Source organism: Melanostigma gelatinosum (genome assembly GCF_949748355.1).
Source record: "Melanostigma gelatinosum genome assembly, chromosome: 10".
NCBI classification, from domain to species: domain Eukaryota; kingdom Metazoa; phylum Chordata; class Actinopteri; order Perciformes; family Zoarcidae; genus Melanostigma; species Melanostigma gelatinosum.
In genome coordinates, this window is record NC_136643.1 from 12,192,128 (window position 1) to 12,206,565 (window position 14,438).

General features: G+C 42.5%; 1 protein-coding gene across 4 annotated transcripts; it reads right to left on the reverse strand.

Moving 5' to 3' along the window:
* Positions 1–12,987, reverse strand: LOC306783321 (sentrin-specific protease 7). 4 transcript variants are annotated; one of them, XM_079276914.1, is made up of 24 exons: positions 12,837–12,987; positions 11,891–11,979; positions 11,401–11,440; positions 10,740–10,805; positions 10,537–10,643; positions 8,501–8,749; positions 7,813–7,931; positions 7,277–7,395; positions 6,490–6,814; positions 6,208–6,338; positions 5,399–5,521; positions 5,267–5,300; positions 4,610–4,837; positions 4,064–4,482; positions 3,686–3,813; positions 3,225–3,341; positions 3,013–3,129; positions 2,520–2,615; positions 2,249–2,430; positions 2,061–2,107; positions 1,898–1,941; positions 1,563–1,631; positions 1,314–1,464; positions 1–1,176 (listed from the first exon to the last, which is right to left on the reverse strand). In XM_079276914.1, exons 2-24 carry the CDS (start codon positions 11,908–11,910, stop codon positions 1,039–1,041), a joined length of 3,069 nt encoding a protein of 1,022 aa, XP_079133040.1. In that variant the 5' UTR covers positions 11,911–11,979; positions 12,837–12,987; the 3' UTR covers positions 1–1,038. The 4 variants fall into 4 exon arrangements, with proteins under 4 accessions (XP_079133040.1, XP_079133041.1, XP_079133042.1 ...); XM_079276915.1 differs by lacking the exon at positions 11,401–11,440; XM_079276916.1 differs by lacking the exon at positions 10,740–10,805.
* Positions 12,988–14,438: the final 1,451 nt, after the last annotated feature.

Consider the following 14,438-nt stretch of genomic DNA (forward strand, 5'->3'; position numbering starts at 1 on the left):
CAAGAGTCAGGACCCTACTCAAATATTGGCCGGTTGGTATTTAATCATAAAAAAAAACATGTTTAATGCAACTATCCAGGTTTGTGGTTACAGATGAACACAAAAGTGTTATTTGGTCGACAAGTTTTAATAACATCACTGAAACCAAAGTTTTGGAATCAGCTTCTGTACATTCGAACACAACGCCTAGAAAACATTAAGGGATAAGAGATACAAACATCTGCACAAAAAGTGAAAAAAACTACACAACTCTGCTGAGAAGAATTTAGGCAACAGTTGTGACAGACAGCAATGTCTTAGGTCTGAATTTAGTAGCTTTTACATTTGATAGCATACCATCACACATGCTGATAATGTATGTACACCCCTGAACTTTATGAAAGTTGTATTTCAATAACATAATTAAAATTTATTATGACTATCAAAACTATAATATAGAATATGTGATATGCAAACTAACAATAAACATGGAACTGAGTTAATGACGGGATTCCAGTTCCCAAAGGCTTCAAGTTATCTTTTAATGAAATCCGGGTCGGCCACATGGCAAATGTATGTTATACTCTGCCTGTGTTCATCCAGTGAAGGTGTATCTATGCAAAGAATGCAGGACCAGAACAGGTTTGATGACAAAACCCATGACAGATAAAACATGACTTCAAATGCCCAGCAAATGTCAGCAAAGAAAGCAGAACATGTCAAATCTTGGCGTTACCGTTGTTATACTCTTTCTACATACAAAATAAATACAAATTGTTTTTATCAAAAAAAAAATCTTGCATCATAAAAAGTCATGGGGTGCAGAAACAATTTCATGTCTAGACGTAATCTATTGTAAAAACAGCTACTTGTTTATCTTCATGTTCACGCACAGGATCCAGACAGTCAGAGGTTTACACGTGTGGAAAACAATAACAGCATCGAATGCAAAGGAAATCCTTTTAGTTCACGCTGAGAAGTCCTGCGCTCACGATGAGCGGTGCTTTATAATGGCTACGGGAATGGGACGCACTGCACAGAAGAGCTGCTTCATCCCTCTTATCCCTTCGTACCGAGGTTCTGATCTCGGCTCAGGTTAAGTACCAGATCTCGGATTTCGTCTCTTTTCCCCCGCACCTGCTGCCGTGGAAACCATTGTTGTAGGTGTAGAGGGAGGTCAAAGTGCACCACAGGGTCCTGAGAGCAGAAGCAGAATTCATTCTCTAATACCGTGTACATGCTTTAAAACATTTTAATGCCCCACTGAGCTTCAATCAAAACATGCAGATTTAAAGGTGATGCTCTCGATAAACAGATGCTGTCAGCTTCTTTACCTTCAGAAAACTCTCGACGTATTGCAGCAGGTAGAGGCCGCAGTCGCTGCTGTTGTCTTGAAGGGGAACTTTGCAGTGTGAGCTTTGCATCTGATCAGCGCTAAAGTCCGTCGATGAACCACGACGGACCTCCCATTCCGACTGCAAGTACCTGAAGGACAAACGCACATTATCTTCCATCCATTCATAAACACACACACACACACACATGCTGCAACAGACGGAACGGATTAGAAGCCTCATACTTACTCCCGTAAGAGTTTGAAGACTCGCTCGTGGAGAGAAAGTTTGAGGGAATCCATGATAAGAATACACGGCCTACAGAAGAGAGAGAGGCACGTCTGTCATTGGATGTTTACGGGGCAGTGTGTATGCGACTGAAAGCAGACCACCAAGACCATTTACTATAACTGTTGTAGTATGAAAAGACAAACCTCCGAGACACAGTTCAGACTCTAAATATATCTGAAAGTACCCATCACAATCCTTTTCAACCAAAGTGCTTTACATTTAAAGACAAACCAGTTCTTATTGTCATGCATCAGGCAGCAGAATAAAGTGGCTCCGTGTAACCGCACACTCACCTCTTGCTAACAGTTTTCCTCTGGAAGGTCTGCTCTGTGCAGTTCTACAAACAAAGACAAAATGACACTGAGTAGGCTTGGAGGAACAATTAAAGATTGTTGAACATTTGTCTGTTAGATCAAGGAGTTATTCCTCGTGAGCAGAGAACAGAATGCATCTTACCACTGGACCGGGCGATGGGTCTTTAGTGGAATCTTCTTGAGGCTTTTCTAAAACACATGAAACCAACCATGAACTTTGCATTCACAACATAAATCAATAAAGTTCCTGAAATATACAACAAAAACACAGGAGAATTGCAAAGACCGGCCGTAATTTCATCTCGTTCCGTGTCATTTGGTCAAACATACCCGTCTCTGTGTCCAAGCCGTCACTGTGGTTTAATGTGGGCGGAGTCTCTGCGTCGTCCTTTGGGCTTTCAGAACCCTGAGCCACCTCTTGTTCCGGCAACTCGCCGCCTGGCCCACTCCAGGTCTCAGACTTTGGCTCGTCCAGTCCAGGAAAGCAGATGACGACTAAATACCAATGAGCCCTAAACAGACAACAGAGCAATGTGACGCATAGTGTGATATACAGAAAAACCTCTGTACAATACACCTCTTCATGACGTTTTTAACTCACTCCTGATTGACAGGGACAAACAGGAAGTCCTTCTTGAAGATGTCGACATGGCGTGTCCATGTCTTCACCCGTTGGTGTCGCCTCTGCCTCTGACAGCTGGAGGCACACAAAGATCAACAGTAATTCACAAACATATAATCAACTATAGACATTTGAGTAGTGCTGGGAGGTCCAAGTCTTATGTATGTCTGCAAAAATCATGACGACATCAGTATGTTGTAACATGCCAGTACAAGAAATAGAAATAATAGAAATATGTACATTTATATGCAGAACAATTATTAGGTTTGTGATGGAGTTTCAATTCTGATGCCTTGCCGTCATTTGGTAATAAAACACAAAAAGAAAAAAGATTGTCATCGTCAGCCTCAAAGAGTACAAGGCTGTGGCTATTTCCTGGAAGCAGCACATACCAGAGCAGACCCATTACACACGAAAAGTCTCAACAGAAAAGATTAATTTTAGGTTCATTGTTTTTGGCAGCACTACGCACGAGTCGTTGGTGATGCCTTCACTGGCGTTGTCCCTCCGGGTCAGCTGCTTGTAAAAGAAGCTGCTGAAGATGTGGGAGCGCTCGACCACAGCAGCAGAGGCATTCTGGAGGACGTATCTGGTTCAAAAACACATCGACGCGATCGGTTCAAACGCCGGATCTCTTCCCAACAATCTTTGTGAGGAGCGAAAATATTTCAATGCATCGCTTACTTGAGGTAAAAGTCAATGATAACATCATTTAGGAAGTGCCCGGTGTCAAGGCAACGCAGGTCCTCCATTGTGACGGTTATTCCTCCTTTCAGTGGAGGGGGCGGGAACTGGATCAACCTAAGCAGAGGTGGAAGAAAGAATAGCCGGTTTACAGTGGCAGTAGCTGTCCATGCACAGAGAAAGCATACATGTGAAGGCCATTCAAAAAACGTTCTTCCACCAGTTGCATGCATTCAGTGATTCAGGATTCAGTTTTAAATTTGGGCTGGTTAAAGATCTGTATTCTGTATCGGCGAGTTAATGTTTCAGGATCCTGAGAGAAAACCCTGGATCAGTGCATCCCCCTGCTGTAGTGCTGTATTTGTAAGAGTGAACTGCATTGGCTGCAAGAAGCCACGTGCCAACCCCTGCTGGGTCCGGCTGCATGAGAAGCTGCAGATATGATAAGGTAGGTTACTTGCCTGCGAGCCAGGCCCTGATGTTTAAATTTAGTCATGCTTGAGTGTGGTTTATACATGGACACGCGGTAGGATCCTTTGGTTCTACGATGGCACAGCGTGTACACAGGAGTGGGCTCCTTCTTCTTTTCCTGAGGGAGCAAATTCACATCACAGGAGCAACATGTAATAATTTAACACTGACCATGTAAACAAGTGGTTCACAGCCCGGGGGTCAGGGGGACAGAAGTCTGAGGCGTTGCAATATGATTAACAGGAGATGATAAACAGTCAAATATGGCAAAATACCACAGATTTAACCGGGCACGACCAGTAAACGTATGCATGAGGGAGATACTGCTTTGTTTTAAAGGCCAACAAATAACTTGGGAACAAACTTACCTCAGGCCGATGTTGGAGCTCCTGCTCTTTCTGATCCTCCTCTTGTTCCGTCTCCGTCTCCAGCACGGTCTCCTTCTGCGACTCAACCTCCAGCAGGATGTGAGGTGTGGCGTCATCGTCCGTATCGCAAGGTGGACCGTCCTGGTCCGGGTCTAGACTAGAGTCAGTGGTCTCCAGGCCGAGCAGAGACAACAGATGAGAGTCCAGTCCAGTTCTTCTGATCAGCGCCACGCTATCGTCCAGAGAAAGAACAGGAGAGCGGAAGTCCTCCAAGCAACTGATCTGGTCTGCATTGTGGATGGACTGTTCCTCTGTCAGACTGTTGAGACAGTCGATGTCCAGGAGGGAGCGTAATAACGCCCCCTCCATTCCCGCCACAGGATAGCTCAGCGTCAGCAGAATGAAGGGGCTCACCTTGTCTGTTCAAATAAAAAGTGCAGATTTACATTCGGAATAATGTGACGCATCACACAATACAGAGCGATTGCAGCCTAAATGCTACGCGTCTCCAATAAGCATTAAATGTGAGGTTTGAAGTGTGCTCACCAGAGCTCGTGTTTCCGTCTTCTTTGACACACAGCTTCAGGAGCTCTCGCTGTGTAGCAGCTGCAGCGCTCTGTGACACACAAAACAGAAGGACGGCAACGGGGAGAGACTCCTCGCCATCCTTAAAGTGAAGCTCCCGCTCCTCCAGCTCCTGCTGTTCCCACACGCTGTACCTCCTCAGGTCTTTACGATCAAGGGTTAATACCAACTCCACCTGTTCGTCGGCGTCTGGAGAGAACGAGGTGGTGAGCTTAGTTCAGCAGCTCGCCAAGTCTTTGTCTTCACCACACTAAGAAGAATGCCTCACACATGTTCCCCTCCTGTAGCAGTAAATACTTTCCATCAACTTCAAAACCAAAAAAAGTCAATCCCATCTTCCATCCAGATTTAAGCTTCTCTCCGTAGACGTTCCAATCATGCCACTGCAGATGCTTACATACAGCTTCAGAGCTTTCCTAATCAGTTAGTGTGAATCCTACGAACATTTTCAAATCATAGAACATAATATTTCTCAAATCGCCGACAGCATCACCAAAACAAGCAGTTTAAACAGCCCACACCAAAGAGCTCAAGCAGGCCACCGTTCCTCTACAAACACTGTGATTTTACTTCAGTGTACTTGAGACCAACGTTTAAAATAACTACTCACAACATTACCTGTCAGTGGAATTATGATTTGTTGGTCTGCTATCTGTGAAAGAGGCATAAAAAAAAAAAAGGTGTTACGCCTCATGCCCTGAAATGTGATACGAATACCGAATGTGAGTTTATGTAGTTTACACAGTTTACCATGAAGTCTCCATTGGCTTTCCCTTGGTACCCTCCACAGTGCAGCGTGGAGAAGGAGTAGTCTATACTGGGGATCGAAGAGACTTCCAATGAACCAGGAAGATCTACAACTACACGCAACACCTGCAACACACAAACACACTCAGCTTGGAGAAAAGAGTGCAAACAGTAGTACACAACTACAGTACAATAACCCCAAATACTGCGATGAGATCGAGCTGTAAGGACAAGCAATAGAGTCGAAACCAGTCTTTACTTTTTCAATTTAATATTTTTCCAATTCCAATATTTTTAAGCCACTATGTGTAGGTTTTAAAACGCCCTTACTTTGGCTCCACCTAGTGGCAGGAACACGAATTGACAGCAATGCTTACTGAAACTTTTTGGTATCTTGTTGTAAAAACATCGCTCTCAATAAAGTCTCGTTAGCTTGAGAGGGAATGGGGGTTAAAAAGTACGTACAAAACTAAATAAATCTAGAAAAAAGAAAAGATGAGTTTGTTACAGCAGGAAAGTGACAGGAAGCTGCTATGAGGCTCCTGTTAGCTTCTGTGACTGCAGGTCTCTCTACAACATGCTCTTTCATATATGGCTACATTTAAAAAAATAAAAAATAAATAAGGGGGCACTGTCCTGCAAACATGGAGGCATTTTAATGCTCCGATCATGTTTAGAGATCTATTTCCGCTCTGGTCTTATGGAGTCAGATACAGGACTACGTCGTCAGTCGGAAACATGCTTGATCTTTTATAAAATGTGTTTCTGAAGAGGTATGGCTCAAACTAAATACAGGGACACGTTCTGCCAACCTGCATGTGCTCTGTATCAGAAGCGTCTTGCTGTTTGGCCACAGCTTCCTGTGTTACTCCGTCTTCCATAGTGACCAGTGTGCTGGATGCTGCGTCACCAATCTCCTCCTCATCATCACTGGACAGCACAACTGGAGAAAAAAAGAAACAATTTGATTATGCCCGTTCTTCCAAGAGCCAGTTTCAGAAACAGCTGACAGAAGCTCAGTGCTTCCGTTAACCGAGTTTCTCCGCAGAATGCTGCTTCCAAGTCGAGAAGATCTCATCCTGTGTTGTACTCACTGGGTTCAGAGGTTATAGTTGTGTTGTCCTGGCGAGACGATAGACTTCTTCTGGGGGTACCAACAGAGTCTCCGGCCTCTGAATTAGGACAGATGGTTGGGAGCAGAACTTCTGTTTGATCATCCGCTCCCACCGTGAACTGTACAATGGTACGGTCCAGGCTCTCCAAATCTCCGTCTTCTCCACTTTCCTCCAGACAAGCGCGTGTCGGTGCCCGTCCTCCATCTCTTCTGTCTTCTCCGGTGAGGCGAAGCACACTCTCGCGGTGGCGTTTGGGGCTGCCTGTCCCATTGCACTGGGACTCTTCATCTTTTTTTTTCCTCTTCTGTGGAAACAGCACAGAACGCAGCACCTCAATTTAGGCGTTAGTTCATCGGATAACTCGTGCTGGTGTGCAAAGATGAACTACTGATATCGAGAAAGAACAGGCTGATGGATTTTAAAACTTATCTGGTCAGTGAAGTTTTAATGTCCTATTTGTTCACAAGTGGCATGTAAAGCTTTTTGCTGGATATTCAGAATTTCATCCACTTAGGTGAAAACGTCTGTGGATTTACATTCATGTGATGGTATTCATTTCAGAGTTGTGCCGTGTCGGAGTGCCATGGAAATGTTACCGAGTCCTAAAATTGACTCAACGGCGTATTCAAGACACGATGTTGTGAAAAAATGCAATCACTTTAACATAATGAGGTGCACGTCTGGTCATTCATTTAAGCCTTTTGTGGTAATGTTTGGTTGAAGTGAGAGTTCTGAGGCTTTCTCTGCGGCCCTGCTCGGTACTCACCAGACTGTGCTGTACTTCTTTTTCTGGATCAGTCAACCGGTCCTTGATGCTAGCAGGGGGGAACTCCTCACAACTTCCTGTATCCACGGCAGGCCCCCAGCTCACTGACAACCCACAATCTGTATGAGACAGATAAATACTGATCAAGCTATCAGGCTAAAATAAACACAGGCCGTACTGGCAGCCTGACAGCCACTACTGCTACCACTATGATGAGAAAATAGAGAAGACATGCGTGTAAGGGAATAGCAAATTCTGTAGCATTTTATTTCAGATGCTACATAAAGTGTAGCATCTGTTTATCTACTCTGGATAAAGCACCAGCAGTATCAATACATCGTTCCCATTGGAAGAACCCTTAAAGGACGTACGAGACAAAGAGGGAAAAGTAGCGAAATGTAAGCGTGACGCTTTCAGAGCGGTAGCAGAACTGATAAAGTCAAAGTTTTACGAGAATAACCCGGTGAAATACAACGGTCATGAAGAGCACCAGCACTTCAGCAACTGTGCGTCTGAATGCCGTCATGTTTACACACCTACAACTTCAGCGAAGTCGTCTCCGTTGTCCTTTCCTATTATCACCTCTGCAATGTCTTTGTTTTCCTCTATTTCCACGTCACCATCAACGTTTTGTGATCTTCCCCTGAGTCTTGACCTAAAGAAAGAATGAGAAGAATTAACACATTGCTCTGATTATGCTGGAGGCAGAACTCTCATTGTTTAGACAAAGCCACACAAAGTAGAGTAAAACTTAAGTCATTGGAACTTCATATACGAAAAAAAATGTACCGAAGCAAAGAAATTAGACAAAAACACAAAAGCAGAAACACATATTTGAACTAGAATCTAAGCTGTGAAAGCTTTCCGTGAGGTATTATTCCAAATAAAATCAGCACGTTTCCTTCCTGGAAAATACTGAGCGCCAGAGATTCAGCCAGCAAAGCCAAACTCCATTAAAAGGTGACGGTGAGCAGCTGCAGTCTGGCTCCTTGTTCGTCAGTTAGACACTGAAACAAAACATGGTCCAGGTTGAAAAATAGAGAAGTGACCATTCAAATAAATCTTCAGGAAGTCATCAATTAAAAGCAACTTTTTACATTCCGCTAATTACACAGAATAAAACGTACAAGGTATAACGTGCTAGTTAAGCTTTCGAGGTGCTGGCAGGTGGAGTTGGTTACCTTTGGACAGAGCCACAGTATTGCCTTAACAGGGACTTCCTACCTATGAGCGGGCGAAGAGGTGGTCTTCTGGTTGCATTTAGGGGTTACACTCTTGTTCTCATCATTCCTGGCCTCCCTCTGTCTGGACCTCATGTCTTTGCAGATCAGCGGCTCCTCCCTGGAGCGACGGCTGCCCCTCTGTGTACTTGACCCTCGACTCCCCAAAGCACGACTCTGTTTTATCCTTTCCATGTACTCCTTGCCGGGTTCTGTCTCTAGGACATTGGTCAAGATCAGACAGGGCTTCTTCCTACAGGATGAAACATAGAAGCAGTTATTCACAACCGTCCTAGAGCAAAGTATTCAAGGTATTCTAACTTACAGCGCATCTACCATCGCAGGCCAGGCCTTGTGTTTACCACAGGATCCAGAGGGAGGGGTGTAGATAAGCCATGTGTGCGGTCATGATAAGCTTGGCCTTGAGTCACGGTGCTCATAAATACATTTTTATTTAATAAGCAGGTGATAGAAAAGTCATTTTCTCAGATGAAAAGGCCGTAACGGCTTTAAGACCAAATTTATATGAAACATTGAGTCACTGTGTTAAAGGTTTCTGTACAATCAGTGAGGAAAGCATGATACTTCTACAATGTTTGTAACATCACACCTAGAGCATTTGTTTCTGTCACGCATGGAGCAGCATCACCGTTAACGCACAGCGATGTCATCTGCAAAACGCTGTATAAAGCCGTGTACGGCTGATCAGTTACAGCTGGCAATATTTGTTTTTAATAAAAGCACACCTGTACAATTAACATACAGTATCTGCAGTCATATTAAAAGTAAAAAACTGTGTAAAAGATAACTTGAATATATATATATATATATATCATGAATACATTGAGCTCCAAAGGTGCAGCCTACAACACTGCTTTAGATGTTCAAAGGGTTAAGAAATTGAAGTTATAATTTTAATATTGCTTGAGAAAAACACTGAACACTGCTGTGAATCATTTCAATAAAAATGATGTTAGAATTTTAGGGTGAGAGCCCCATCTTGTGAAAGTTTAAGAAACTGCAATCAAACTCTACAGAACAGAAAGTTTATTTATTTTGCACCGCTTTCAACAACACGGCGTTTCAAAGTGCTTCACATGAGACAGAGACACATGGAGCGCTGCAGCAGCTGAATAAGCTGAATAAGCACATAACACAGTATTGCAGTGCAGCTGGTTTGATTCCAGCCATGGACCTGAACACCAGGCAGAGATGCTCGGTGTTGAACGGCGGCGATTTGAGATGTGGCAGGTCAGCTTAGTGGCATCCAAGAAAACCATTTGCAGCTCCTTATCAGTCTGGTGAGCCCCGGAAGGAGAGCGCTGTTCTCTCCATCGTCTTTGGAATCAACGAGGTTGGCGTTACAGATTGTGCACGTTTGGGCGCTGGACTCTTCGTGAACACTCGCATGTCCAGAATTAGCAGTAGTCATCTCTACTTCTGTGTCATGGTCTCAATAATGAATCAAGTCTGTTTTCCAGTTGTTCCATCTTTGGCTGTCTGCCAGATGACGGAGATCGAAGCGGGACGGCATGATGCAGCTGGTAGAGCCGTCGACTGGTAAACTGACGGTTCCTGGCTGATTCTGGCTCCTCCAGAGAGTGTCGAAGTTTCCTTGAGCAGCTGAACCCCCGACCGCTCCTGGTGAGCAGGTTGGCACATTGCATGCAGCGCTTCAGGACTGCAACCAATATTATCACATAAGCGATCATTTTTTTGTGAGTGTGCGAGTTAAACTTCCACGTAGTCGCATTCATAATCATAGGTGGAGCAGGAACGTCAGCCTTCTTTTCCTCCCGGTGATTTAGTTGTTATAGGAAATCTGTCTAAATGTGTTGCAGTTTTAGATATCACTTCACATATCAGCAAAGCCGAGAAGAGCTTCTGCACTGTAGCGAAGCAGGAAGTGAGCCTAGTTTAGTACAGACAACACAATGGGTCCGTTTAACTCATAGGCAGAACAACAACTAGGAATTATACGTTGCAATCAACACCCTGAGAAAGTCCATCTGTCAAAACCAACTACCGTAGTCTGCTTACCTGGCCATTTCAAATATTACAAAGTTGTGATCGAACTGCATGGATCCATTCATATGCTGGGAACTACGATGTCTGTGTTTGCAACCTGCAAATGCAGTCCAGGAAACCTGTTGAAGGGAAGGAGAGTCTCAGATATAGTCCAGAATAACCATACTATCACCGTGACATGTGTTTGTGTGGTTACAACAAAGGTATCGCTGTACCTGTCTTTCTAACTTTCCACACTGTGATGAAAGACATCGCACGGAGATTTTGAGTGGGTTTTCCACCTAAAATTCACAGTGTGGTTAGTTACCAAGCAACAGCCCAAAAGCATGTGTGCAAAATACAGCAAGTGCAAATAAGCATAGATTGTGACTAAGGTTGGACCCAAGTATTTGACTGTTATTTGTTCGTTGCGTAGATTTTGGTATTTGTATATTTGTTGTTTTCTTTTTTTGGCTGAGCTCTTCCCGGGTCATGTCATGGAGACGAGCTAAGCCAGAGCCCTCGTCGAAGTTGCTTATGCCGGAGCGTAACCCACAGAGGGGGCGGAAGGGCAGAGCTGAAGCCTCTGCAGGCTGCATCACACATGGGTTTGGAGCTGGACAGTACTTTAGACAGCCGCCTCAAAACGCCGCCATTTAGGGGGAAACGTGACTCTGAGGTACGTCTACACTCGCACACACAGAGAGGGATGAGGAGAGGAGACGCTGAGCGCAGACTGAAGCATGTGCGTAAAGTCAAAAACAAGGCCTATAAACAGCACTTGTGGACACATTTATTTTTAGAAAAAACATGTTTGAGTGTGGGACGGAGCAAATGTGCTGCTGTAATGACACAAGTCTGTGCTGCATGTTAGCCGGGAGGTTGGTTTATGCTCACTTGTAAGGATTTGCTCATTATCTGTCTTGGGTAATGGATCCTGTTTTCGTGGTCACACAAAACAAGCAATTTAATGAACAGAATTTGAACCTGTGTTACATTTTCTGACACTTTATAGGCCGCATGGTGAACTGAGAAACAGCAAAAATCCATAATGAAAATAATATTTTGTTGCAGCTAATTATTGTAGCGTAGTAGCAGCTTTGACTATGCTTAACGATTATCAGCAAAAAAAATGTCTAACTCTTGCTGAGATACATTTCTTTTAACAGCAGGGAAGTGGGTTCACTGATCAACTGAATTTAGCAATATAGCAATCACATGAGCAGGTCTGTGTGAGAGTAGAGCCATTAATCCATCCCACATCACCACCAGCTTGGGATCAACACAAGAACAGCACAATATGATGGCAGCCATAAAGCAAGCGTCACTTCAGTACAAAAAGGTTGCAAGCTTACATGAATGTCGTGAAAACATGGGTCACACATACCCGGTTATCCTTTTCAACATTAAATGGAATAGTTAAGGCTCTTCTTCGCTCCATCATGGTCCACAGTTTGGTAAGACACAGCAAGAACACTGCAAGAAAAACATACAGAACAATATAAACGGTCTGCCTCTGTCAAAATGGCAAGGTGGTCAGGAACGTCCAGCACTGTAACACATAAAATAAAATTACATCCATTCTCTAAGCCATAACCAAGATGTTGCTTTTTGCTAAGTTAAATGGTCTTATTCAAACTAGGTGGCTTAATAAAGTAATTTCAACTACACATGTGACATGTTGATATTGTAAGACCCAGTACAACCTGGTGGCTCCAATGACGAGCGTTAAAGATTACTATATAGAAAGACAATATCTCGCAGATAGTCTTGTTTACTTAACAAATACAAAAAAAGATGACGCACTCTTTAGGCGATGAAAACCTGAGGGTAAAAAAAACTGGATAGTAACCTGAAAGATATCTATTAAATTCCAAACGATCCGATGAGGCCTGAACTAGAGATGTTCTTTGTTTTAGTCAATTAGAAAACATTAGAAATAAACACTTCTGGGTATTCATTTTACATTTTCAAAATATGACAACCCCATTGTTTCTCAGATGGCTTTTGGTTTTCATTCATCAATTTGTTTGCTTTTCCTTTTAACCCTGGACAGTTGATTAACCCAATACTACTAATAAATTAAAAAATACTTGCATATACCACGTGTAACGCTAACGTTACCCGTTCAAAACAGGAACCCCTATGATAATTATGGGAATGGTTATGCACCCCCCCGCAACGACCACCTGTTAAGAGTTTTAAAATAATGAACACGACAGAAACAGAAGACTTTAATCTGATTGCGGTAGCATTAGTCGACTGGGCTAGCTTGCTAGTGCTACGCTACATTGTCTATGATGCTAGCTAAACGTAGCAGATATAAAGCTTACCCGAGGCCGGGGCTTCTCTCGATATCAACAGAGAATATACGGAGTGTGTAGACAACTATTTACAAACCAAGGTTTCCAATAGCACCTTGTAAACACTGTATAGACACATTTTGCCGGTCCCAATTCACTTCACAGGCGTTTCAATGCTACTTTAGCAACATCCGGTGATCACCGGAAGTGTGTCGGGGGAAACAGCAAGGTGCACAAAGAGGTTGTAGATTATTCGCGGGTGCTGATGGAAGCCCGCCTATTTGGAATAGGTTACTGCAATATATTGATTATGTCCAGATGGGGTATTGTCAAGAGGAAGATGAGAGACATCAGACCAAACAATGCAGACGAGCTGAAGGCCCCTATCAAAGCAATCTGGGCTTCCACAACACCTCAGCAGGGCCACAGTCTCATCGCCTCCGTGCCACGCTGCATTGATGCAAAAGGACCCCGACCAAGTATTGAGTGCATACTGTATACGGACATACTTTTCAGTCGGCCAACATTTCTGGATTAAAAATCCTTTTTTTAATTGGTCTTATGTAATATTCTAATTTTCTGAGATACGTAATTTTGGGTTTTTATTAGCTGTAAACCATAATCATCTAAATTAAAAGCAAGTAATGCTTGGAATATATCACCCTGTGTGTCATGAATCTATATCATATATGAGTTTTACTTTTTGAATTGAATTACTGAAATAAATTAACTTTTCGATGATATTCTAATTCATTGAGATGTACCTGTATACATCAATCATTGTTTGGAATTATTGAGGAAATACTTTTTATAATACTTCAAATATTCAGTTATTGGATATTTCTTGGAACAAATATAGGACATTTACTTTAAAAAATCTCTTAATTACGACAGTAAAAATGTTTCATTTCCTGTATATGTGTAGTCAGAGATTTCCTCAATTTATATGCATCAGTCATTGTTTGGAATTATTGAGAAAAGGGTTTTTATAGCACCTCAAATATTCAGAAATGTACCCGTTTCTTGGTACAAATGTATGACAACTCTCCTACATATCAGTCATTGTCTGAACTTATTGAGAAAATACTTTTTATTACACTTCAAATATCCATTTATTAGACGTTTTCTCAGTTCAAATGTATGACTTTTACTATGAAATATCTCTTAATTGGTACAGTAGAAATGTCAAATTTTCAATATGGGCGGAGTCAACGATGTCCTCAACACATACATATCAGTCATTATCTGGGTTTATTGGGAAAATAGTTTTTATAGCACCTTAAATATTGTGATATTACCCATTTTTGTCCTGAACATATATGCATGAGTCATTATGTGGAATTATTGAGAAAAACATTTTTATAGCACCTTAAACATTTAAAAAAATTGCCATTTGAAGATACAAATTCAGTTCAGAGTTTTTGCTTCGTAAAATATCTTAATTGACTGTCAGTCAGGTATTATTAACTTCCAGCAACCCTCAAATAAAAGAATAAAGACACTTTACGCACAATTTAGGTGTATTTTCCCTTTAACTCAGGAGATGCAGGTAGCATGTTTTAGACTTAATGTGAATATAATTCATTTAATCTCATTTCATTATGCAATATGTATACTTTGTTGGTATCTTAT

Excerpts from the sequence above, each read along its gene's own strand:
- LOC306783321 (XM_079276914.1), bottom strand. The coding sequence starts at position 11,910 with ATGTTGAAAAGGATAACCGG. Across the intron at positions 5,522-6,207 it reads CTGATACAGAGCACATGCAG|GTGTTGCGTGTAGTTGTAGA; the intron begins GTTGGCAGAACG and ends TGTGTGTTGCAG. Across the intron at positions 5,301-5,398 it reads AAGCCAATGGAGACTTCATG|ATAGCAGACCAACAAATCAT; the intron begins GTAAACTGTGTA and ends CCTCTTTCACAG.